The 27,029-nt window shown below is 35.0% G+C and overlaps 1 protein-coding gene and 1 pseudogene across 1 annotated transcript; one reads left to right on the top strand and one right to left on the bottom strand.

Moving 5' to 3' along the window:
* Positions 1-1,463: 1,463 nt before the first annotated feature.
* On the bottom strand, positions 1,464-8,654 carry LOC141812849 (trihelix transcription factor ASR3-like; annotated as a pseudogene).
* A 5,754-nt stretch (positions 8,655-14,408) lies between these two features.
* LOC141814017 (cytochrome b-c1 complex subunit Rieske-4, mitochondrial-like) lies at positions 14,409-26,022 on the top strand. Its single transcript, XM_074702014.1, has 2 exons — positions 14,409-14,656; positions 25,145-26,022. The coding sequence occupies exons 1-2, from the start codon at positions 14,488-14,490 to the stop codon at positions 25,786-25,788; spliced, it is 813 nt and encodes a 270-aa protein (XP_074558115.1). The 5' UTR covers positions 14,409-14,487; the 3' UTR covers positions 25,789-26,022.
* Positions 26,023-27,029: the final 1,007 nt, after the last annotated feature.

Here is a 27,029-nt window from a genome sequence, read left to right as displayed (position 1 = left end):
GTTAATTAGATATTTGGCAAGTGAAGGGAATTCCAATAAGGCAAATGTTGATTGAATGTCAATCAATTAAAAGTCCCAAAGGAGTGATCTTTAGGTATATGAAAGTTTTGACGGGTCAAGGTGGGGTGGACCTATAGTAGGACAAGTGGAATTCTTTGTGTGTTAAGGTGGACCTAAGATTAAGCATGTGAAAGTCCTAATAAATCAAAGTTAGCTAATAATAGACAAATGATGAAGTCTTAGGAGGTTAGGCCCCTAAGTAATGAATGTCTTGGTAATTTGAGATGGACAAAGTCCTAGAGACATGATCTCTAAGCACGAGGAGTCTTCGAGGTGAGGCCTTTTAGCAAGATTAGGAAGTTTGAGAGGTATAAACCTCTTGGCAGGGAACCTAAGTAAGATGAAATTCTATGGGTGACTTGGAGTTTGGGTTCAGATAGGTTTGACTTAGACAAGACTCAGTCGTAGAGTTTTTTGAAATTAAGATTTCAACCGACTAATATATATTTTCAATTTATTTAATGGTTAAATCAATTAAGCAGTCGACTCAAATTTGTTTGCCAATGAATAAAAGATTCATTCTCAAGTTAGTCGGCTAAGCAATCAATCAATTAACAAGTAGAATCAATCGACTAATGCAATTGCATGATATTGGAAGAAGTTATTTGATGACTCAGATATTATAACAGATTAGTCAAGATGGGGATTAATCAACTCAAGTACATATAGATTTAGTTGACTGGTGCAATCAATCGATTGAGATAAGTTAATAGTCTAATGATCATGCAGATTTAAGTAGGTAGTTGTTGGCAGTAAGGCCTTAAAATATGAATTAAAGAAAATTAAAGGTAAGGTTGACTCTTTTCATGCTTGATAGGCATGATAACTCTAGAGTTAGAAACTTTGAATTAGATAATCAAAGTTCGAGAACTAGACTTAGTGAGCTTACTAATAGCTCTAGGTACCTTAGCTGATCCTAGAAACCCAAAGACCAAGTTGTTGATTCATGCTAAGATGTCATGTCTATATGTCATGAATGTTGATTGTAGGCCTTGAGTGCAAATTATTGAATTGATGAAAAAAAATTGTACTATAGGCACACCCTTATGCATAGTTGATAAACTTAAGCATAAATTTGGTGCATAAATTGATGCATGCATCATTGGTACCTTGAGTGTAAGACAGTTGCAACTATTTAATCATTCAACTATAATGTTTACGTGCTTATCTTTAGTCTCTATTTTCACAAGGCATCCCTGATGCTATGTTTATTATGTACTGCATATTGCATCCATTTGTTCAATTTCGTTTTCACTCGATTGGAAACCACAATACTACATTTAAAAGTAATAATAAATTGAATCGGTTAACATGTGCATCAAATTGAAACAAGCAAAGTTAACAACTTAAATAATGAATGAATCAAATTTGTTGATACGCGAAGCCACTGTTGATTTACGTCTATCAGCCGATCTTTGTCAGCTCAGAGAATTAATACCAGCAAAAGATTGATGTTACTTCGTGTTAACCATGATTGAGTGAAACAAAAGGTGCTCTGGGAAAATGTATTGTTCCTTAACAATGCAGTAAAACGAGGGAGTATGTGAATCTTTAGCTTTGTCCGCCATTGAATCCTTCCTACATCCTTGTATCAGTTATTTACAGCTTATCTGCAAATTTTCCGAGAACATCAGCCACTTTGTCAAGGATGGTGAGTAGTCTGTCAACTTGTTCCCTCCTTGATCTCTGTCCAGCTGAATGTTAAGCTTTTGAGCTTCAAGTTGTGCCATAATCACCGTGCTGTTCCTCTCTAAGACTTCAATTAGTTTGCTGTAAGGATTGTTGTTTATTACTTCATCTTGTGAAGTTCGATGCCGCTTTCTTCCTTGCTGTGGCGATTTATTTTCAGAATCATTAGTTGGCTGCTCATCCTTTGTAATTCCTGAGATCCAAAATTCAGCCATATCGTTAGTTCCTGACTCATCTATTGCATATTGCAGAGCCATAGATTACTACTTGTTTCAGTGAATACATAAAGGTAATATCTAGGGTTGCGAAAACAAAGAATTAGATGGATGTGAAGCTGGGTTTTGCCAATTGGTAATACAAAGAGGGCAGTTAGGTGGGATATGTGGTTGCTGAGGAGCCTCATGCCTTCATAATGTTATAAAAGTAAACACAACCATCTTAACTGCATTGTTACATACGTTTGGATGTTTTACTGCTTAGCCAAGGTGATTAGGTGCTGATTTAGTGTTATTTGGTTCCTATTTGAACTTGTTTTGGGGTTAGATAAGCATGTAATGGATGGAACATCTACAGATTGATCTTGGTTTACTTGAGTTCAAATTGGAGTTGAATTGGACTTGTTTCAACTTAATTATAGTGGAACTGGAGTTGAGACCATCCCCTCTCCATGGCTTTTCCTGATCTTGCATAAGCCCCTTCACCCAAAAACCCTAAGCATCGCCTGTCTACCTCTTTTCTCTTGCGAGCCACAAGCAAGCTCTTGGTGCCCCACTTCTTGGCTCACTGTGCTTCACCTGCTCCCCTCCCCACTGATACCTTAGGGACATCTCATGCTCCACCTATGAGCAACCTCGATCACATTCCATGTTCTGCTGAAGTTGTCCCATCATCACTCGGAGCTAAACAATCATTGCCCACAACCAGAATTGCCACTCCTTTGGTAACCCCTGCACCTCCCTATTCCTCACAAAATAGGAGGAAACCCCGTCCTCCTTGTGTGAGCAATAAGGCCCACATAAAGTAATTAAGTAGAGCAGGGTTGAGATAGTCCCTGGTCATCTGATATTTCCACATTAGTCCATGATTCAATTCTTCAAGAATTCCTCCTAGCTCCATCAAAGTTGCTACTAGTATCAAAGCATAGTCCAAGTAGAATTGAGTTTTGATTAAGACAAAGCTAAAGCATGTTGAAACCTTCACCGAGCAAAATCTAGAAGAATTTCCCTCCAACTAGTTACAGTACATACAAGAACCTGAAGTTCAAGACAGTACATTTGAGTTTGTGAAAACTGATGGTTAAATACCAGAGAAAAAATTAGTGATTTTGTATCCTTACTAATTAGAAGAATTGAAGGAGCTCGCATACACAAACTATATATATGCAACTAGACAATCTATCAGATCAAACGAATTTCTTGGACTACAACTCCAACATAGGCTTGGTACGTGAAGTTTAATGAAGATGCAAAATAAACTTTGGTACATTTCTGTCTTTCAACCATGTCCCTATGAAGAAGATGATGAAGAGAAGGTATATGCCTTCTAGTGAAATCCATGAAAGACAGACAGAAGATAAATAAGAAAAATGCAACATTGCTACTCCACCAAAAGCCAAAGAATGATTGGTAAAAGTATCAGATCAAACTTTAACTTGGTTGGCTTGGTGAAGAAGCACAAATCTGGCATTGTATTTTTAGTTGTTATTTAATGAGGAAAGTGCAACTGTGAAAATGAACCTGCCTTATAAAAAAACTTTATAATATCCTAAGCATCTCTCTCTACATGTGAATCTTATCTTTATAGGAAACAACTGAAAGACGAATAGAAGAAACATTATGAAAATGTTCGAGGATTGATCTTGAGATTTTTTTTTGAACCCAAGTAATCCAAGGATGAAAGAATGTTCATTTCTTTGAGAACACTAAATCATTTCTGAGAATATTCAAAACGCTCAAAGTTCAAGATATTGAACTTTAAGAATTAATTTGGATATCAAAATAGTTCAAAGATTAAAAGAACTTTTGTCTCAATAAAGACTAAATGGTTTGTGTGAAAATTCAAGATATCTGAATGTGACCTAGTCAATGCCCAATAACAACAAAAATCAGAAAGTTTTGATGAGACCATTGTCTAGCTAAGAGACACCAAGGAGAGACCTACTCTACCTAACAATGACTACAGACATCATCTACATTGTCAACTTACCATCCAGATACTGCTGCCCAACTCAAATCCACCATAGAGTAGCCAAAAGAATGCTAAAGCATTAGTAGATTACAATTTACATTAATATTTAGTTTTAGTTGCACAGTGATAGGGCAATTTACTGAGCTGCGTGAAGACTAACACAAGTTACAGTTCTAACTAGAGGTGTAATTTCCAGTTGGCACTAGAGAAAACATTGGCTTGGTGGCATATACTAACATGTGAATAGAGAAGCAATTTCCATGTATCTAGTGGAAAACAGAAGCACAATGCCAATAGCCTCACACAACTTGTCACACACAAGGCTTAATACAATTTGTTTTTAGATTAGTGTTAGTCTTTATTGTGTGATTGTGGCATTAAACACCAGTTCACAGGGTTATCAAAATTTAGGCATTTTACTACAATTTAGAAACAATAAAAAGGGGGGAAGATTAGATTAGATCTAATAAAATGAATATTAATAAAATTGCACCAAATAAAATTGATCTTGGATGCTAAGCACCGCCCTAGATTCCTAAGGTACAATGCAAATATTGCTTCACCAGTAACATACAAAGATGAAACCCTCTTAGGCCATAATTCAAACTTCATCCACAAATAAAGAAAAAGGAGAAATTTATAGAACAAGGTTCATGCATATTTCCCTTACATACTCTCTGCGCATCGAATGAGATTTATATAGAGATATATGACGAAGAATGAAATGTTGACACTATTAACAACATTGACTATTTACAATCACTGCATTGAGAAAACTTGGTGCTAACGTATATCATATTTCTTAGTTACCATCCATGGTCTCCTTCTTTTATTAGTGTTAGTCCTTAGAGTCAATTATGAGATGATTAATAAGATCGAATGAGATTTATATAGAGATATATGACGAAGAATGAAATGTTGACACTATTAACAACATTGACTATTTACAATCACTGCATTGAGAAAACTTGGTGCTAACGTATATCATATTTCTTAGTTACCATCCATGGTCTCCTTCTTTTTATTAGTGTTAGTCCTTAGAGTCAATTATGAGATGATTAATAAGAAAACTTTTATATCATATTTCATTAATAAAAAAATTATGATTATTATCTTACTTCAGATTTGTGTCAGATAAATAAGTACAATACTATCCTAGGGTAGTAGGTTCTAGTCTACAGCATATCAATTGGTTGAATTGATAGTGGGAGGTTGTAGATATATATAGAACACTACTTCGATCTATTCCTAGTCAAGCTTTAATATACAAGGGCAATATTAATGCGTTGAGACAAGCATGTAGGTCAATTGATGACTTAATCTTATAAGTTATGAATATAAGATATCAAATTGACACATGAATGTATATTAGAGAATATGTACTAAATTGACCTGCCATAAGAATGTTTCATGGATCATTATATAAGTGTCATAAACATTCTCATAGTGACTATTAGTATAAATAATCCTTAGATCTGAAGTCACTACGATTCCCTACATAAGGAGTTGTATACTTTAGTATCCGCAAACATCATCTATAATAAGGAGGACTATAAAGTCGATCACTGATTATCCAATAAGTTATGCGGAAGTATGTGAGTGATGTAGATGAGATTTATCCCTTTCATATGATAGAAGTGATATCTATGGGCCCCTTGATTAAGTAAGACTACTAAAATGCATAATCATAATCAAATATGTCAATATGAGATATTGATCTCATTTGACTAAATAAGTCTACTTAGAGATCAAGAAACACGAAAATTGATAAGGGGATGATATGATCTGCCTCATGGATCAATCTAGATATCAAGAATAGAAGGATTAAGTTATACAAAATAATAGACACAGAAAGGTTAGGTCGGATCTCGGCATTCTCATTACTTGAATAGCAATGATGCATTGCTAGATGTTACTCATTGCTTATGCATCTAAAATGTTATTTTAGAGACATTGCCAACATTATGAGAACTTATTAGGTCATACACAAAGAATATGCTGATTTGGAGATAGGTTTATTTTAGTTTGACTAAAATATGATGGACCCTAAGATTATAGGATTAAGTCTAATCCGAATTAAACTCATTGAGTTAGACTCAAATGAATCCAACTATTGGATTATTGAATTGAATCTAATCCGAATTAAATTCATTGGATTAAACTCAACCACTACTAAAGAGGATTAATGTCCATTAATAAATATTAATGGAGCATTAATGAAAAGGAGAGCAAAAGATAAAAATATTTTATATTCATTGGATGAGTACAAAAGTCATTTTTTATTTTTTTAAAAATGGTATCACTTTTAGTCTATGACTCGAGCACATGAGCAAAAGATAAGAGTTGCGGAGATGAGGATGTTAAGATGGATGTGTGGACATACGAAGATGGACAGAATAAGAAATGAGAGCATTAGAGAGAAAGTTGGAGTTGCATCTATTGAGGAAAAACTCCGTGAGACACGTTTAAGGTGGTACGGACATGTACTTAGACGACCGATAAATGCTCCAGTTAGGCGGTGTGAAACTATGACAAATACGCATATCAAACGAGGGCGAGGTAGACCAAAAAAGACTTAGTTAGCAACAATAAAACAAGATAAAATTTATTTAAATATAAATGATGATATAATAGAAGATAGAGCTCAATGGCGTAAAAGGATCCATATAGCCGACCCCACTTAGTGGGATAAGGCTTGGTTGTTGTTGTTGTTATTGTTGGTATCACTTCTAGTCTCCTCTTGGTCTCCTCTTGGCCGAACCATCCAAGTTACTAACACAACGAAGATGGTTCTTCTCTGAAGGTTGAGTTCTACCGAAGAGACGTAGGCATTCTGATCGTGCTGAAATCTGTCGAACCAAAGTTGCTGCCGGGATTGTTCCTTTCACGCAACAAAGGTGACAACTTGATCAAACATGTATATTGTATTCGCATGGATCTCTAGAGGGGTCAATTTTTTTTCCCGTTGCGTTTATTTACTATTTTCGCATAAGATCCCAACACTTTTCAATCTCTACATTCCAAGAATACATTAATTGGTTGTTGCAATGACATTGTTGCTGCAACATTTTTTTGAGTTACTCTCCTCCACATATCTATATAGGACAATCTTCTTTATATTTCTAGTTTACTACTAGCATGTTCCTCTACAACCAGCATCGACTATCCTTTCTAGGATTTCAATGGTAGTTTTAATTTTTCTCTCTCTATTTTCCTTAGGTTTTCCAGATGACATTGCTGATTCAGTCACCCTGTCCTTGCAGCTGATAAACAATCTGGTCCGGTCATTGATTGGGTTCAAAACAAGGTTAGAACAAGAAAAAGAGCAAAATGGACGAGGAAACTCTAAAAGCAAATGCAGTGAGAAAACCAACTTTCAAGCAAAAGTGCAAACTAAACATACTGCAATATCAAGTATCATAATTCAAGAAGCCAAGAACAATAAGATTGAAAGCAAAGCAAATGTGCAGCTTGATATCTTTCCCAAAGCATTCCCACGACTAAAATTCATACAATTGTGTGGCATAATCAGTCTTAGGAAAGCTCATTAATTGGGTAACAACATATAATGATCTTTTAACTCATTGAGTGGTAGGCGTGAGCAGGCAAGCCTACAATAAGCATGTGTTGGAAAATTTGAGCTATAAGTCATAATGTAAGCGACCATGCTTCCTTGTCAGAATTACTCACTTAAAAGTAGAGTTCCTTTTGCAACTTAGTTTTTTGATGTCTTGGTATTTCTCAAGTTAATAAACCTCTGTTTCTTCCAGTTCTTTCTACCTCCATCCCAACAATTACCTCCATAACTTCTCCCAACTCACCAACAACTTTTAATCAACAAGATGCCAGGATAGTACAACAGATCCTTAAATGAGATCAAAGGACATACCAGGATCAGCGAATTCCTGTTGAGATGGCTCAAATTTTCTCACTGCAAGAAGCACAGGAACAGTGTATGAACAATCTAGTTGGCAAACATTTTAACAAAAAACCAAAGCATTTCGAATTCAACAAGCACAGAAATTGCAGCCCTGCTGAGAGATTAAATCTTTATTCTTTACAAAAAGGCCTTTAAATACGAGCCAGATGTAGGTAATTACTTGATATCGGCGTGGCAGCAATTGGCGACGGCAGGTCCTCTGTCACATTCGCCTGATCGGCATAGGAGAAAGATCCACTCTCTGTTGCATCTTGATTGTTACTAAAGGACGCCTCCGCCCCATCCTCGTTATCTTCCTCTTCGTCTTCTTCCATCCTCTCTCCAGCATCGCCGACCCTGCCGTCAGACTCCTCGTCTGCCTCAAGAATGCGATAGAACATGTCCTCGAATGTCCCTGGCAGCCGCCGCTCCTTCCTTTCTTCGCTTCCCATGGTCCAGTAGGACTTGCCGGCGGCCGCACCGTCCCTCGTCTCCCACGCCCGTATCTTTCTGTAACCGCACATCAGGGTGCCCCACCGCCTACGACACTGTTCCGAGCTCCGGTACACAGCCTTTTGGCTGCAGTAGGATGACACAGCCTCCCATTTCGTCTCCGCCGGCATGGCGACGAAGGGATCCCTGTCCCGCGCCTCCACCGCTCGCTTACCTTCCAACATAACAAGGATCTCGTGGTTCCACCAGCGTGGCCGCGGCTGCCGGTGGCCCACGGCGCCGCCATTTCCCCCTGCGCGCCCCCCGCCCATCCTGCTCGACCATTGCTGGCAGCGCCGTTCGACATTTAAACGGTTAGATGATGGACCCATTCGACCTAAAACAATATCATTTAAACCCTTAACAGCGACGGGATTTTTATAAATAAGACCCTAAATTAACTAAAATTAAACATAACACGATGTGGCATGCCATGCATTAAAGAGCAAAGGACAGTTCTACCAAAAACAAATAAAATAATAAAATAAAATAATCATTCTTTCAATTTGACGAAGTCCTGCATATTATTTTTTTTATTGTTGTGAATTTTAAAAAGCGCACGTTATAAATTTTATTTTATTTTTCCCTTGAATGAGGGCATTTGGTCGGTAGAATAAATATGATATTTCCATATAAAATGTTATATTTATTTTAGAATATGGAACAAAACATATTATAGATAGAAATAATATATATGATCATCGACTTTTTTAAATGTTTCAATCGTCTATGACTAGCTAAAAAGTGATTATATGAAATAGATTTTAGATATAAAGATGAACTCAGCATAACCAGAATATTACTTGGATTTAAGTAGAAAAGAAGATATTAATATTTATTATTTACTTTTATATATATCTTCTATATATCCAAGTAATTAAACCCTTGAAAAAATTGATATATAGTATATTTGGATTTTTTTTTGTCATAACTACATATGATCTAAGTGTTTTTTATCATAAGAGAAAAATATCAGGCAATTTTTATTTTTTATTTATTTTTTAACTACTTAGTTGAAAATTTATAATTTATTTTGAATATTATGTTCATCACGTCGATAAAAAAAAATTGAGCATAATTAAATTTAATAATATTTTAAAAAAATATCAACTTGAATATTAAATAATTAGATTGGCTTTGTGCCCAATCTAATAATTGCCCTCATTGTATAGATATAGCGAGGATTAGACACACACTCTTAGCATTTTCATAAAGAAGTTAGAGAACTCCTCTTAGATGGTTGTGAGGTTGATCGTGTAGGACCGTCGGGATGACAGATTCTACCTTTTATTGAAATAGAAAAGTTAGAGAAAGAAAAATTTTAGAACGTTTGACAAAGTTGCATATCTTTAAGCATTATAAAATGGATCATATGCACTCCATGTCACATTTTAAGCATTTTCTACTGGGGCCATTATTTTAATTATAATGAAGAAATTCTCTACTTGGGCGATGGAAGAGATTAGTTGATAAAATAATTAGTCTGAGATGGATCCAGAGATGGATCTAAGTTGGGGCTATCTTGAGCTCTAGCCCAGCCCTGTGAGACGGGGAGTGGCTCACCAATAGCAGGATCGATGGGGAGGAAGGATTGAGTGAAGAGGCGACTAAGGGGGCTTTGGAAGTAGGTTTGTTTATCGCGGATGTTGATTAGGATCCATTTCCGCTTCCGCTTCAATTTTTGGTTTCAGTAAAAGGAATGGGGGAGGGGGGAGCTATGGAGTTGCGCCTTCTTCTCTTTCTACTAGCTCTGTTGTCCACCGCCCGAGCCGATGAAGGTGAGATCCATTCGTATCTCTGAAATTTCCCTTTCTTTGTGAGTCGATCGGGAGACTGTGGTTTGAAGGAAGAGCTTCCATTCAGTAATCGTGCAGGTTTTACTCTTTTACTCATTTTCGATTTCTTCGTTTGTATTGCAGCAAACATCGCAGCCTCTCGTTCGTGGTTCCTTTGCTTTTGTTGGCGTAAAAAAGTATTTCTTTTATTCTAATGAATGAGAATAACTATTTTTAAAAAAATATATTTTGGTGACAATGATTAATGAGCGAGTTCCAATGAGTTTCCGTTGCTTTTGATTTAATACTTTGGAGGCACAAGAGAAAGAACCTGAAATAGGAGTCATGGTTGTGATTGGACAGTACATTCAAGGGGCCCACTTGTGGCCTCTACTTCCGCCTCCGTAAATTTTTTTCATATTTTTTGTGCTAATTTGATTTATAATTTAAATGATTGGTAGGCACCTGCATTGCCATCAAATCTTATCTTATCACATCATGATTTTTTTATAAAAAAATAATATTGTTTGATCATGCATTTATTATTTACTTGTTTCTTTTTTTTACATTTATTATTTACTTGTTTCTTTTTTTTTTGCAAACTATAATGCATTTTGTGTCTTTTTAAAGGATTTATTTATTATGCCGAAACAAATAAAGATAAAATAAATTACACAACTCTTGTTCGATCAATCAACTCTAAAATTGCAAGAGGATTCATTCATTAAAAAAATTAAAATATTCAAATTAAAGGGTGCAATTGTAACCAGTCAAATCTCGACTACGCAATTTACAAAATATATTTTAGTCATATTGTGGAAGCAATAAAAAAGAGTCTCAAAAGAGTTGATCACAAACATAACTTGTAGGATTGGTCAAACTGAGTTTAACATAATATGATTTTATGCAAAGGCGAATCTAAGATAGGGCTATTTTGGACTATAATTTAACTTTAAAAAAATTACATAGATATTTGTAGTTTACAACTTGGTATCAAAAAAAATTGATGAGTTCTTTCTTTCTTTGTTTATTTTATTTTGATGTTTAACTCACTCCTTCGACATCTAAAGCTAGCACAGTCCATCTCTAATTTCCCTGACTATAAGTGCTATAGTCAAGTTTGGAAATATTTCAACATCATCCTTAAACTTAAAAAAAAAGGTCTAGAATAAGAGTTGCAAGAAAATTTTTCCATGTATACATTTTTAGTGAAAGTGGTCATCTTATTTGCCACATAAAATGGCACTAGAATGACTACTCACAAAATTTTATTATGAAGTTGAGTGGTCGAATTCTATTATACAATCTTACGGTAAAGATTGTGTCAGAGTTATATGAAATATTATGAATTAAAATTATAAAAATAACTCAAATTTATCTGCCGATGGCCTGATATACTGAACTCGCTTGGGAAAGTTGAACAACATCAACAGCTGTTGGGAGTTCAAGCTCTGCGAGGAAGGTCGAGCAAAATTCCCGATTGGGAAGCCTGCCCGAGTGAGCCAACAACCCCAGAGACGAGGCCCAGTGTCGTGAGGGTTGAGGGTCGAAGTGCAACCTGAGTGGGTTGTCCGAGCCTGAGTGGGTCGCCAAATGCTCGGGAGTAGAATTCGGTTGGTCAGGATACTCTGGGGAAGTAACTCTAAGTGTGAGTAACTGAGTTCGAGAGTTGAGTACCTCAAGTGCTAGGTTCCTAAGTGCCACATCCAAATGTCGAGCACAACTTACCAAGTGTCAAGCCGAGAGGTAGAGAAGTCGACATCTTTGTTTAATATAATTTTCTTAAAATAAATTAATTTGTCTTTTTTGATGGCACTTTGAGGTTACAATAGACGTTTGTTTCTTAAGATACAACGGTGAAATCACCCTAGCAACCTGGCACAGATTGTTCGTGGCGAATTAAGTACGTACCCAAACACTATCAAGTAAGAGTTGCTGAGCAAGTCACTTGGCAAAGAGGAGGAGAAGTTTTTGGGAAAAAAAATAGATGAAGTGTTGTCACTTCTCTTCTCTAAAAGCTACTGAGAAAGTCATTCGGCAAAGAGGAGGAGAAGTTTTTGAGAATGAAAGTGGATGGAATATCGCTGCTTCTCTTCTCTCTTGCTTGAGGTCGTAGCCTCCTTATATAGAGGCTCCGATCCTTAGTTGTATTGAATGACTGAATAACCTACAAAAACTATTTTAGATGGCAAAGTGTAGGTTGATCTGCTTAGGGAAATTTTATCCTGATTGGTTCGACATTTGATATTCACAGGTCGTGCTCGCACATAAGTCACCAAGTTAAATGCAATTCGAGCCTTGAATTTGATCTTCTATCGCTCTGCACATGAGAGAAAGTCTTTTCTCATACAAGTTCACAATTTTAACGATTGTGATTCATTATAAATCAACTTTCAAACCGCTCAACTCTCAATGTCGGATTAAAATCTATTTCACGTAATTTCCTTTTATCCATCACTTTTTTATTCGTATTTTACTAGCAAATTCATTTGTTGATTCGACTAACCTTCAATGTTTTATGAGAATATATTTTTAACTTTAATTTTAAAAAATAGAAATATAATACATTTATAATTAATTTTAGATATTTTGAATTTTCTCGAACTAATTAGGCTATTTTCTTATACTAACTTTTTTTATATGCATTTGCCACATTTTGAATATCTCTATGCAAAACTGACTTAGGGTAATTATAAAATCTTGCACAGATTAAATTCATTAAAACTAATAATTTTAAAATTTTTTTATAGGAATAAATATGTTAAATATAAGAAAATACATTTAGTCCTGCGTTGGTGTTCCGACCAAAAACCGACAACAGTCAACTCACTGGTCAAGAAGATGCCACCTCAACCGATGCAGGTCCGGATAGGAGGGGGACCTGCGAGATGAACACGAACGAACGGATTAGCTGGCGCCGGAGGATCCCGGCAGGCCACTCCGACACTCAAGTACTCTGGTGAAGAGAATAGCAGTTGTAGTAGTTAGAATGCAAGAGATTGGATATCCTTCATTAATACCTGAGTGGGAATTAATATACCTTCGAAGAGAACATTCCATCTGGCAGGGGGGCAGGCTATGGTGGTATCCGGGGGACCAAACCTGGACATGTCTAACAACTGCACCAATAGGGTGGTATCTAGGAGACAGAGGCGATACTCTTATAACTGCCCTGCGGTGAGATGCCACACGTCACCTTTGTCGTTTAGCCGTAAGTAGAATGATGGGCGTAGTGACAGGATGAGACGTGAAGACATGGACGCTGACCTCAACTACTAGTTGGTCGCAAACCCCGATCTCGACGTTGGCTCGACCTTATGAATCAATATCATTCAGCCTCGGATCCTGACCTTAGCCTTTACTTGGTCTCGGACCTCTACCTCGACATCGGCTCGACCTCATGCGTCAATCTCATCTCAACCTTGGGTCCCAACCTCGGCCTAACATGCTGACTCCGTCTCAGTCTTGGGCTGAGTCTAGGGAATTGGGTCGCCTACAAGATCAGAAAATCCCTATCACTATTTCTCCCGAAGAACCAGGAAAATATCCTAAAAGACATAGATAATAAGGGCGCGTGTATCAGAATAGACACTCATATCTAGAAATATTTCTCAAACAAACGTTGATATATCGACATTTAGAGTTTATAAAATTCGTTGTTGATAATCTATTATTCAACTCGATATAACATAGCAGATTTAATCATTATTTTATAAAATTTTCTTTTAAATCTTAAAAGTACTTTACGATCACAAAGAATACCTAATGCTCTTCTATATTTCAATAATCCTATTTATATTTTATATAAAATATTTTTTTGAATTCCTTCGTCCTTTATAAAAATGATCATAAATATTTAAAACATAATTCATCAATTTTTATTTTAATATATTTTAATAATTTTTTAAAAATAATTTTTTAGCCAATAATTGAGATGACTTAAAGACAAATCAACTAAGTAGGAGTATATCATGTTAGATGCAACCGAAATTTTCATTGGCTAATTGGGTCGTGCATTAGATTATCCACTAACAAGTTTGATAATTCTAAAATATTAAAAAATTATTTCTATAGTTTTTGATAGTTATTCTTTAATCTTAATTATTATTTTATGCAAAATTTATTTATTTATATAAAATTAAAAATTAAAAATTAAAAATTCTTTTATCTATATTTTGGAACTTATATTTGCCAAATTATGCGAGGCATGGAGTTTAAATCGTTGCTTATTATATTTATAGGAGGTATAGGGTTAGATCCTTGCTCCTCAGGCACACTATATTATTTTACAGGAAGCCTAATATACCACATCGTCGTCCCCTGCCTTCTCTGATCGAAGCCCTAGAAATCGCCATTTCCCGGATCATGTTGAGGCTCGCAGGACGAAGGCTCTCTGAGCTCTCATGCCGGCCGGCGTCGGCCGCCTCCGCCTTCTTCTCGCGCAATCCTATACATGGAGCTGTGGATCCATCCCCAGTCGACGATTGCCTCTCTCGTTTCGCCTATCAATCGCCTCTTGTTGGGGCCATCAGAGGTGAAGGCTTCCTCCCCTTTCATCATTTTAAAATCTATTTTAGCGGAAAAGAGACATCTTGAATCTGCTCACTGGTGATTTGTAGATTGCTATGTTCAGGTTCTGTGAAATTAGATTCCCTTGGTATTTCTCTCATGGTTGTCTGTTTTAATTTGTTTCCTTCATTCTTTAGTAAGTAGGATTGCAAATTCGTCGAATTTTGATGCTGGCCCCCATCCCCTATTTTTTTTTCTCTGGCGTTCATACCTGCGACTACATCAGCAGACAGGAATTCCTTTATGTGATATAAACTGATGAAAAAAATTGGATTTTTTATTATAGGTTTCTGTCTTGATCACAAACAACCTCAGGACGCCGTCTTTACTGCCATAGATTGACAGATCCCGTAGTTTTGTTCTAGCAATCCGTGTAATTTTTGTCATTCCTTTTTTTTTGTATTAAAAAACCTTGAATAGTTTAATCTTCCAATGAGAAATTTACCTGTTTGAGTGTTTGGTTTTGAATATTTCACCAATTACTAGTATTTTCTCTCTTGATCTCTTTTAATTTTTAATATTTGTCGTTGCAATCAATTTGTGAAGTCAGTTGTTGCAGTTTTGGAACATTTCAATGTCTTGCTCATCTGTAAAAATTTCAAATAAAAAAACTGTATCAGTGATCTTGGTCTATTTTCTTCAGCATTAATAAGATGCATTATGACATTCCTTTCAAGATAATCTTTGGATTTGAAACTTGAAGGAGGAAAAGGGATAGCTTGTTTGGTGCTGTTTCATACGGTCCTTTTTTTGCCCTTTGGATGTCATATTATAGTACCTTTTGTTACTGAATATATGATGTTATTAAGCTGCTCCTGAAACAAGTAAACTATCTGATAACTAACTATGTGAAATAAATTGGTTCAAACAAATGCTTCTTTGCATCACATATTGTCTGATTGTTGAACTGATGAAGTAATCTGATTTTCTAGTTCGAATAGTATGCATTCATTTAAACCATCTTCATGGTTTTAGATCTGATCTAGCAGTTGACTTGGTGGAACAGACCATTTTTCTTGCATGGTGAATACAATATTTCAATTCATATATCTATGCCTGATATTGCAACTGAATGCCTACTCATTTTGTTGAATATAACATGTGACTTGCATACTTATATTTGGTTCATCTGTCAAGTTATCTGTCCATTAACTATCCACTGATTTAATTGCAATATATGGCATTGTTGATATATGTGATTTTGTAAGTTCATTTGGTATTTCATATGATAACTATGACCTACATAACACTTAGATGTATAAATCCTTTTTTAGTCGGCTAGATACAGTTGTTGTCAATTGATTTGGTAGATTGACCCAGTTAAGTTCATTTATATGATTGCGTTTGTATATCCAATTGCATCATAGAGTGCAACTGTATCTTTCCTTTTGTGCATAAGATTAGTATGCTATGCTAAAAGAGTAATCTAAAAAACTGGGTTCGGTATGACGATGTGAGAAGCTTCATTCAGTTTACTCCAATTGGTAAATAGATTATTAGTTGACATTTATACCCTCAAACATGGAGAACATCTCTGGAATAGGTTATTTTGAGTTGGGTCTGAGAAATTCAATCAATTTTGATTACTTGAAATGTTTGTATGTGATTTTGTTAAGTAAAATATTAATAGCTGTAAGAGTCTTTGTAGGAAAATTCTAATTGGGAAAAGTTTATATGATTAATTGATTCCTTTGGAAGTTCATTATTCACTAATTGATAATGAAAATTTTCTCACCAAAGGGAACCATTAAATTAATTTCCTTTTTTTTTCTAAAATTATTTCAATATATTGTCTCAAATTTTGCTTGATAGGTAGTGCTCACTCAAATGTACAACAACCTAATTAACCAATTAGGAAGTACACTAAAATTACAAGCTAATTCTTTTTTGCTTCTTTGGTGTTCCTGTTGTTTTCATATTCCACTTGAATATAACTTTGTTATTTCTTTTGGAAAAAACTAATTGCTCTAATCCAACACTTGAACTTATCTGCAATCACACAAAAGTATGTAGTTTAGTGCAGTGTTTGAGGTGCTGCCTGTATCCTCAATCCAAAAGATATGACAAATTTAGATGCAACCACAAGTAATGAAATTTGTCAACACGAGGTAATTTATCTTGTGATGCCCGTATCACATGGGTATTCTCGTGGTTAGTCATGTGTGGTTTTGTGTGTTTACGACCGAAACGGAATGAGACAAAAGGAGTCGGGTTTGATTCCTTTTGTCAATCACGGGGGAAGGAATCAGAGAAGAAAATGGGTTATAAATGAGGAGGGTTAAGGATCAACACCAAGTAACGACAGTGAATGTCCAACAGCGAGTGGAGGGCTACAATGAGCAGTGGCTGGAGGTGTTAGGCTTTGGAGCAGCAGTGATGGGAGGGTGAATGCAGACGAATCAGGTAGGAAGGTATGATTGGCTGTTCGCCAACAGTCCTTGGGTCAAATCACGATTATCATTTAAAATGGATTTAAGGATAGTTGGTTTCTTGTTTTAAAAAACAAAAAGAATTGGATTTAAGGAGATGTGATAGTAAATGGAATAACTGCTTTTTCCTATACATGTAGGTTTTGCATTTGGTGAAAGTACTTAAGGGGATAGTATAATTTTGAAGTTTTCTATATCTTTTGATTGTTAATACTCAACATGATTGTTAATGCTCATGTTAAGAAGATAGGGATGATCAGTTGATTTTTTTTTTTGATGATATTAATGTTATGTGAACTCTCTTAAGAGTGGAAATAATAATAGGAAAAATAGTTTTTTTCTACTAGGAATGTAGATTATGTGTAAAATTTAGAAGATAATACTTGAGAAATGCTTAACTAGTTAACTTGATTAATAGTATTTGATATAGATCTAAGAAAAGGTAAGGGACAAATTTATGTCTTTTGAAGAACTAGATGGAGTTTCAAGGACAACAATATTGTTATTAAAAAATGATAAAGAAGTTTGGAATAAAGAGTTTGATGATATTAATGTTATGTGAACTGTATGGGAGAAAGTATATATCAGATTCCAACAGTTAGAGATGGTAAATGTAGATTTTTGAAACGTTAAATTCATGGAAGATAAAATTGAAACGTTCTTGCTGACCAAAGTGCAATTAAAGAATGATGATCGCGGTTTTTGAGAAGGAAGAAGAAAATTAGGGCTCTAATCGCGATTGGGAAGCCGAGAACCCAGATCGCGATTTTTTGTAAACATTTTAATGAGTATTTTGTCGATAAGTTTTTTTAGAGATTGCAAATTATGGTAGTTTTAGGGATTACAAATTATTTATAACATTAGGTTAACTAGGTTAAATTTTTTTTAAGGAGAATAAAGCTATGTAACAGTGCAGTTTTGTATAATGCTCCTATTGAAGTTTGGAAGTGTTTAGGAGATCGAGGTATAATTTGTTTAACTAAGTTTTTAATAAAATTTTGAGAATGAAGTATGGAGTTGTCAGTCTAGCCAATTTGCTGTGAGTCGGTCAAGTTTAACTAGGATTAGCAGAAACTGATCCTATCTTTGCTGGTACCATAGATGTCTTTGGGAGATTAAATCATGTAGTAAGGATTCTGTTTAACTAGAAGGAGTCAAAGGGAAGAATCGGGTCTGTTTCCACAAGCAAATATGCGAGCAGCATTCAAAGCGTATAGTACTGTTCACATTGTGATTGGGCATGAGAAAAATGGGGTGTTGGAAGTTTGTACTGGTGGTTACAGGAATGGGGAATGGTGGCACTGGAGGGACATGTTGCAGGGATGCAAAAGAGAAGCAATGTAGGCATGAGTTTGTTGGATTATGAGAAGGGTACTTACATAGAAGATGGCACACTAAGAAAAAGCAGATGCTGTTTGTGAAGAAGAAGCTGGATCTTTAGGGCTTCACTATAGTATGGTCTGCCTTGGTTGTTAAACAGGGAAAGAGTTTTTTTGTTTATTGAAGTTTAATATTAATAAGTTAAACAATTTTATTATTATTATTATTATTGTAATTTTAAAGCAAAATTAATAAAATTGGTTGTGTGGATGAGTCATAGGTGGCTGAGGCATTAAATAAGGTGTTTTTTAATAATTAAGTGTTAGAGTTGTAATTATAAGTTAAAAGTGGTAAGGATTAATAGACAATAATATTGTAAATTACTAGTTATAAGTTAAAAATAATATTAATTATAAAATTTTAGGATGAGGAAGTGAAATACAAATTAAAATATTAAATAAATTTATATTTTTAATTTTTATTAATTGTTTAATTGAGTTTGGTTAATAGGATTTTACTTTTTATTAACAATGCTATAAAAGTGGTCTAGGAAGAAGTGGAAGGGGACTCTTGGTCTAGTGATTAAGTGATCCTCTTTAACACTTGTTCTAAAAGTGGTATGTGGGGGTATCTTAGCAGAAATAGCAGGAAACCACTTTACCTAGTGATTTATGGATTTATGTAGGTGTTATGAAAAGAGTCTGCTTTGGTGGGTTCATTGAGAAAAAATTGAGTTATTTTTCTAATTGGTTTGCTTAAAGAAACCTTGATTATCTAATCCTATCACATCCCTCCTGTGTTACATGTATTCATGTAGAATTTTGAGTGCCTACCATGGAAATTATTCTTAGTACTTCTTAATGAGAGAATAAATGTATGCAATATTGGTTTAATTATATAAGTATCAAGTATAAGCCACAAAATTTTGATAATTTTTGAGAGGTGAATAAGAGGGGAAACTATTCTATAAATCAATTTTGGCTTTAGGTCTTGAATATCTAGTATAGATATCATTTATTTAGTAAAATAATTAATGGAAAAAAATACAAAGAAGAGAAATATTAATCTCATTTAATAGATAAAATACCACAAAAGATTCAAAAATGTTTTTTTTATGATCAAACACACTGGTTTTGTTCTTCTTTATAGCTTGCCTAGCTTGTCTAATCGCCCCAATCACCTAAAGAAACCATGCATTTCATACACAATGTTGTTCCTTGTCTTAAACACCTAAATGGCTACCTAGGTTGCTGATGAGACCACTATATAATATTAGAAGCTTTTCTTATGTTGATGATTTTAGATTGCATTTACTTATATTTACTAGTTATTTGTAAGGGGAAATGATTCCTCATTAGAAACCCTAGGTACTCCGCCTTATACCCCTTACACTATGCTTCCTCATAGGTTAATTTGAACTCATGTTTAGGAATCTAGCTTGTTACATATAGATTCAATAGTAGGTTCTTTCAATGTTTTGGTTAGAAAATTTACTAATTAATCATATTAATCATTAGAACCAATAAAAGAAAAGTGATGATGTCATTAAATTAACCTTTTTCTCTGATGAAATGACAATCATCTTCTATATGCTTTGTCCTCTCACAAAACAAAAAATTTGGGTCACAGTAAAGCTTCATTGGCTACATAGGGGCAAATGTTAGCTTTGCTATCAGATGTTTAACCCAAATGAGCTCACATGTTGCTAAGGCCATGATTCTATATTTCGCTGCCGCACTCGACCTTCGTCACCTTTTTGTATTTCTTATTTTTCCAGGAAACAAGGTTATCATAAGTGAAAACAATAGTCAAATGTAGATAGTCTATCTATTGGAGAACCTACCAAATTTGCATTACTATTCCACAACTTGAAAATGACCTTATCAGGTAATGTGGAATTCTCGTAGTTACTATCCAATGGTTTTGACACGAACTCTTTAGAAAATCATGCTAATCAAAGGATGGTGACTCTGAGATAGTTCATTTTATCTATCGACTTTCTATACTTTCCCATATGAGTTAGTGACTCCTCTTGTCTCTGTATTAATCTGACACTAGAATACATATGATTCTCTGCAACATTTAGTCCCGAGTATATCTGCCTTCTTGAGTATATCAAATATATACTTGTGCTATGCGATATATTTATAGATATAGCATCTATATCAAGAAAATACTAAAGGTTACCCAAGTAGTTTGAAATTGTTGATAAAAACAATATTTCAATTTTACAATTCTGGTGGAGTCCTACATAATAACAAGAACACATCTTCTAGATTTAAAATATGTAGTACACTTGTTCATGATTGAATTCCAAAAGTAAGCTCTCCGAGATTGCGTTAGCTCATATAAGGACTTCTTTAGATTACACACCAAACTAGCCTCTCTTTGAATGACGAACTCGGGAAGTTGCTCTATATGGATTTCCTTTAAAAGTTCACTATGAAGATAAACATTCTTTATACAAACGTGATGAAGAAGATGGTGAAGGATGACAATTTAAGAGAGGAAAAGGCAAACAGAAGTGATCATGAATATTGGAGAGAATGTATCTAGGCAGTCAACACCATAAATTTGAATGCATCTCTTTACCACTAGGCGACCTTTAAGCAGTTAATAGTACCATTGAGAGAATACTTAATGGAGAAAATTCATCTGCAACCTATGGTGGACTTCCTTGGAGGAAGAGAACTACCTCCAAATTACCATTGTAGAGCATTCATCTCATCAATTATTGCCTCTGGCCACCTTGGATGTGAAAGTGCCTTTGAAACATTCTTGAGAACTAGCTGTGGCGATAAAGAAGGCGCAAAGCTGGAATACTCGAGTAGTAACGCTAAGATATAAAATGAGAAAGTTGATGAGAAGTGGAAGATTGATGAGTACCTTTGCAAAAAACATTGGGAATGTTCAAATCAGAAGGGGATCTAGAATGACAATACACAATCAAGTGAGAAGAGTCTCAAGGAGTTGCTGGAGTGTCTTTAAGTCGCAGACATTGATTGTACACCTCTATATTGTCTCAAGTGGTCAACAATAGTAGAGGGTGGGGGAGGTTCATAAGTGGAGGTGGAAAAAATAATTCAGTAGGAACACAAAAATAAGAATGAGAAGAATATCACGCACTATGTCCAATAAAGATGAGGTAGGAGAAAAGAAAAAGTGGACTTGAAAAAAGTAACATCTTGAGAGATTCAACACTCGATGTGTTCCAAGAGAGTAACAATGGTAATCTTTTTATAACCTACCATAACCAAAAAAGGTGCACGTGAGACTTGGAGACAACTTATGCTAACTAGGGGAACCTAACTGAATAAAGCAAGCACATCCAAAGACTCGTGGTGGAAGAAAATATATAATATTTTGTGGAATGAGAGTAGTAAAGGAAATTTATTCATGAAGAATGAAACATGACATATGGTTGATAAGATAATAGGCAATGATAATAACATCTCCCCAAAAAGAAAGAGGGGCTTACATGTGGAGTAAAGTTTATTAATCTCAATAAGATATTAGTTCGTTCACTCTTCTATGCCGTTTTGTTATGTTATAAGGAGATGAGGATGAATGAAAAATATTAAATCAATGATAAAATTGATTAAAAAGAGTGAGACAAGTATCTCTTGGCATTGTCATGAAGTAGAGACTTGTTGACAATGCTAGATTGATTTTTAATTTAAGCATAAAAGGAAGAAAGATGGAATTAAGTTCCACTGATGAATACTACTAGGAAAAGGTGACCTAGTAGTTGAAGATTGGAAAGATTGAGAACTATCCAGCTCAAGTTTCAAAAAGCTCAAGTTTCAGATGAGGGATGACTAAGATTATTATGAATTTGGAGAGGTAAAGACATATGGATAAGTTCAATTGTGCTGCCCGATACTGTATGAGATTTCAAACCATGGATATAGCAATTCAATTATCTAGTATTTATAGTGATAGATAATAAATTCAAAAGAAGCTTAGGAATATATAATATTGAAGATAAATGTAGCATTCGTGACAAGAGAACATCTCCAATGCCTTTAATGGATGAGTGAAACCCATTGGATATCACGACTTTGATAAGCCATGAGGGAGGTTAGAGGAGCATGGCACCAATGATATGTTTAAAAGTTCCCGAGTCTCCATGGATAGATGAGATGACCAGCTAGGATATAGCATTGACATCAACTTGGAGCCTAAGAAGCCTTGAGTACTCCTATATTGGAACAATAATAATTTAGACTAAGTAGAGGTAGAATTAACATTTTTCCTTCACCTTTTTATGAAGTCGAGAACATTTTGTTCCACTTTGGATAAATACATATAATTTTGTGCAAAGGGTATTTGCTTTTGCCTCTTTGCTTAAAAAATCTAAAGAGTTGTATTCTAGAACATTTGACATGAGATGGATAACTAACACTGTTTTAGCAACTGCAAGTTGGGTGCCCTTGGGGGCATCGATGTCAACTGTTGAAGGAAAAAAAATGGAAGAGCAAGAGATGACAGTGAAAGTAGAGCCTAACACACAAACTTGTGAACTAGGGAAAAAGGAGGTTGGACACTTTGCTGCTTGATGCTGGACCGAGTTGAGAGATGCAGGGCAAAGACAGTTTAAGCAGAGGCTGGATGCTGTTCGTTTTCTCTCGGAGACGAGACATGGATGCAGTTGTGAAGAAGGCAGTGAAGGCAGGTAGGATTGGTTGCTGTAGTGGAGATGGTTGTGATGGGTAGGGCATCCTTAAAGCAGCATGTGCAGGTGGATTGACATGTGGAGGAAGACACCGAATGAAAATGAAAACGTGAGGCACATGTGATTGAGATGCGATGGGACATGGAAAAAGGGACAAGGGCCTGTGAAAGTGCAGTGGCGAAGTAAGGAAAAGGAAAGAGGGATGTCACTGAAGGTCACTTGTGGTGAGGAACAGAGTCGTAACAATGAGAAAGGTGTAGAGTGACTCTCATGACCTTATCGCCAGTACGAGAATGAATTTTGCATAGGAAGAAGCTGTTGGCTCTTATAATATTTTAAGCTGAAAATGGTTCCTTGTTAGAAACTCTAGGCAGCCCTCTACCTTTATATGTGTTAATGAATAAGAAACCCTTTACTCCTTACATAGTTACATATTTGCTTTTTTCCCATAATAACTATATCTTTTTGACTTTATAGTTATATGATGTACATTTATGTAGTAGATGTAAATGACTCATTAACATTTACGTGTGTGTTAAACTTCTCCTAGGCATGCACGAATGCCTATGCCATGACCACTTAGCAGCTTTAATGCGCCAGCTGCCTTTATAAACATTGTGACTGCTTTGATAACATGGAGTGGTCTATAGAAATGAGCCGATATGAAGGCAACTTCTGCTTCCATTTGCACCTTTTTGTACCATGTCAGGTGCTCTAAAATAAGACCAAAGTTGGTCAAATTTAATGCTAATCATTCAAAATGAAAGAAGTGTTTGTTGTCTTATAAATATGGTACAATGAAGTTTTGTGCTGAGATGAGGCATTGGCCAATTTTCGTATGTAGAAATGAGTCAATATGAAGGGAACTTCTCCTTTCATTTGCACCTTTTTGTGATCCTTCGGATGGACTAAAATAAGATCAAACTTGGTCAAATTTAGAGCTAATCCAGATTGATACCTACAGAATGGTTTGCTTTATCTTGTAATCATGGTGTAATGTGTTGTGCAGAGATTGAGCAACTAAGTGACAGCATCCTTGGGACGTTGGTCATATAATTCACATATAAAAAGCATCAAGACGTATAAAAGTATGCCAAACTTGTCAAGCCTAAAGTTAATCAACCTTGATATCCAAAGAGGCTTGTGTTTTGTCTAGTCAACTTGATTCAATAATGTCTAGTGCTGAGTTTGAACAACTTGATGTTTAGCATACTTGGCAATTTTAGTTGATTATATGATTCATATTATGAGTATCACTTTTAGTTGATTATATGATTCATATTATGAGTATCTGTGACATGATAAGGATTTTTGTGTTCATTATCATTAGATATACGTTGGACTGAACATTGATAGGAGCCAATTGTTTGCTTTTGTTTTGTCCTTATCAGGGTTTGTTCAGTGATTTTAGTATAATTTGGAAGGAATTTTACACTTGATGCTAGGATCATATTAAACAAATGCATTCAAGTATTTACTGGAATATGAAAATGGTATTGCACTCTGCAACTTAAGTTTAATGTGGCGACTGAGGAAATTACAAGAGCTACACCAAAGTTGTATTGGTTGGGCAGGGAATGTAAAATTTTATATAGCATAGTCATATCTGTCTACTAGGCGGAGTGTTTTGGAACTTCACCATCGTCATATAATGGGTCCAACTCCATCCTGCATTGCCATTCTGTGCAATGAGTAATAATGTTCGAGTATATTGCCATGACTTTTCTTAAGTATATTATTATTTTTTTCTTTATCATTGTTTGCCTCAACTATTGGGGCTATGTTACATGAATATTCTTCCATTGCGCTATATGCAAGTCTGCATGATTAAAAGTTTTCATATTTTAAAAATTAAACCTAAGTTATTAGTTTTTAAAAGAGTTGTTTTTTATTCTCTGATTAAACTTATGCCCTATGAACCAATTGAGTCATTTATGTTTCTCTATTTGTCAGAATCTATTTAGCAAAACTCTGTCATTAACTTGCTGCTTTCTGTAGCCTAATTTATTTACTGCTAACAAATCTGTAGGATATGCTTCTGAGCCACTTATCCCTAGGCATCAAGATTTGGGTTTAGCGGATCTTCCTGCTACTGTGGCTGCTCTGAAGAATCCAAGCTCAAAGATTGTTTATGATGAACACAACCATGAACGTTATGCACCAGGTGATCCAAGCAAACGAGCATTTGCATACTTTGTGTTGACCGGTGGGAGATTTGTCTATGCCTCATTGCTTCGTCTCTTGATTCTCAAGCTTGTGTTGAGCATGTCTCCTAGCAAAGACGTGCTTGCTTTGGCTTCCTTGGAAGTTGATCTCTCCAGCATAGAACCAGGAGCTACAGTAACTGTGAAGTGGCGTGGAAAGCCAGTTTTCATTAGACGCCGAACAGAGAAAGAGATCAAACTGGCCAACACTGTTGATGTATCATCTCTTCGAGATCCACAGGAGGATGCAGATAGAGTTCAGAACCCTGAGTGGTTAATTGTGGTTGGTGTCTGCACTCATCTTGGTTGCATCCCACTGCCTAATGCTGGGGATTTTGGCGGCTGGTTCTGTCCATGCCACGGTTCGCATTATGATATCTCAGGTAGGATTCGGAAGGGTCCAGCACCATTCAACCTAGAAGTACCTCAGTATTCCTTCTTGGAGGAAAACAAGTTGCTTATCGGTTGAGCCTGAGTTTTTATCTACACACTTCCCCTAAATATTTTGGTTGATGAATGTTTACTGCTCGAACTCCTGGCAGTTGGATTCAAATAATTATGTTTCCCTTGGAAATTTGGTGTCTATTGAAACAACCTTAAGTAGTATTTCACCATCTTGTTTCAGTCAGCAATAACTCACGAATGCTGTTGAATTGACTCTTGTTTTTGTCTACATGGTTAACATACTGCCCCATTTGATATCTGACCATGTCTTTTTATTTTCTGTAACTTTTTTCATTGATAGTTGATTTTTTTTGGGTTTCTCCTATCGACAATGGTATAATTTTGTTAGAATCTAGATGCCTAGCATCAAAAGAAAGATTGGACACTACTGGATTGTTTATGCCTTGTTCCTGTTCACTGATTGTTCTTGAGCCTTTTTAAACACAAATTTATCAGCACACTGAATATGAACAACTCTATTATGTAATATTGGATTAAGTTTATGCTTTAAGCTCATGAACTATGAATGCTATACTAGACATGGTCAGTTAGGTGATCATATTTTACTAATACTTCTCTTAGCTGATCAAATTCTAAAATTTGAAAAATTAAGAATAGGATTTTGTTTAAAATCCCTCAAAATTTCTAAGCATCAGATCACATGGTTTTCTAAAGATTCTTGACTATTGTGACTGTAGATTTTTGATGCTTACATATAAGGTTGTAAATGAATTAGACGTTCGTGAATAAGCTTAGTGTTCAGTTTGATATAAATTCTTTTATGTTTATTCAATTGTAAATATAAATTCTTTTATGTTTATTCAATTGTAAATAAACAAATTTGAACACTAGTGAGCTCTGTTTGTTAATGTTTATGAATAATGTTCATGAATAATTTATGAATAAATTTATTAAGTAGCTTATATAACATTTAATTATCAAAAATAGTATATTTTGTAGATTTTTTAAAAAATTTTATATATCATGAAATTTATAAAATCTAATATATGAAATTTATAAAATTTAATTGACAAAAATACTATAAATTTTATATTTTGTGTATTCTTTCCAAATCTAATATTATAATATATTAAAAATAAATAAATAGTATAAATTTTATGAATAGATAAAAATTTAATGTAAATGATCAAAATAACAATGTTGATAATTGAGCTCTATTAAAAACTAGAACAATGTTTATGAAAATGCTCATGAACAAGTTTGAGTTTGGCTTAAGCTCTCAATAAGATTTTTAATAAACAAGCT

This window comes from Curcuma longa, chromosome 20 (assembly GCF_044706935.1).
Source record: "Curcuma longa cultivar G26 ecotype Majalengka, Jawa Barat chromosome 20, ITB_CL_G26_1.1, whole genome shotgun sequence".
NCBI lineage: Eukaryota > Viridiplantae > Streptophyta > Magnoliopsida > Zingiberales > Zingiberaceae > Curcuma > Curcuma longa.
The sequence above is the reverse complement of the archived record's forward strand: the minus strand, read 5'-3'. Positions and strand labels throughout refer to the sequence as shown.

Coding starts and splice junctions, on each gene's coding strand:
- LOC141814017 (XM_074702014.1), top strand. CDS start 14,488: ATGTTGAGGCTCGCAGGACGAAGGCTCTCTGAGCTCTCATGCCGGCCG. Junction 14,657..25,144: donor TCTTGTTGGGGCCATCAGAG/GTGAAGGCTTCC, acceptor ACAAATCTGTAG/GATATGCTTCTGAGCCACTT.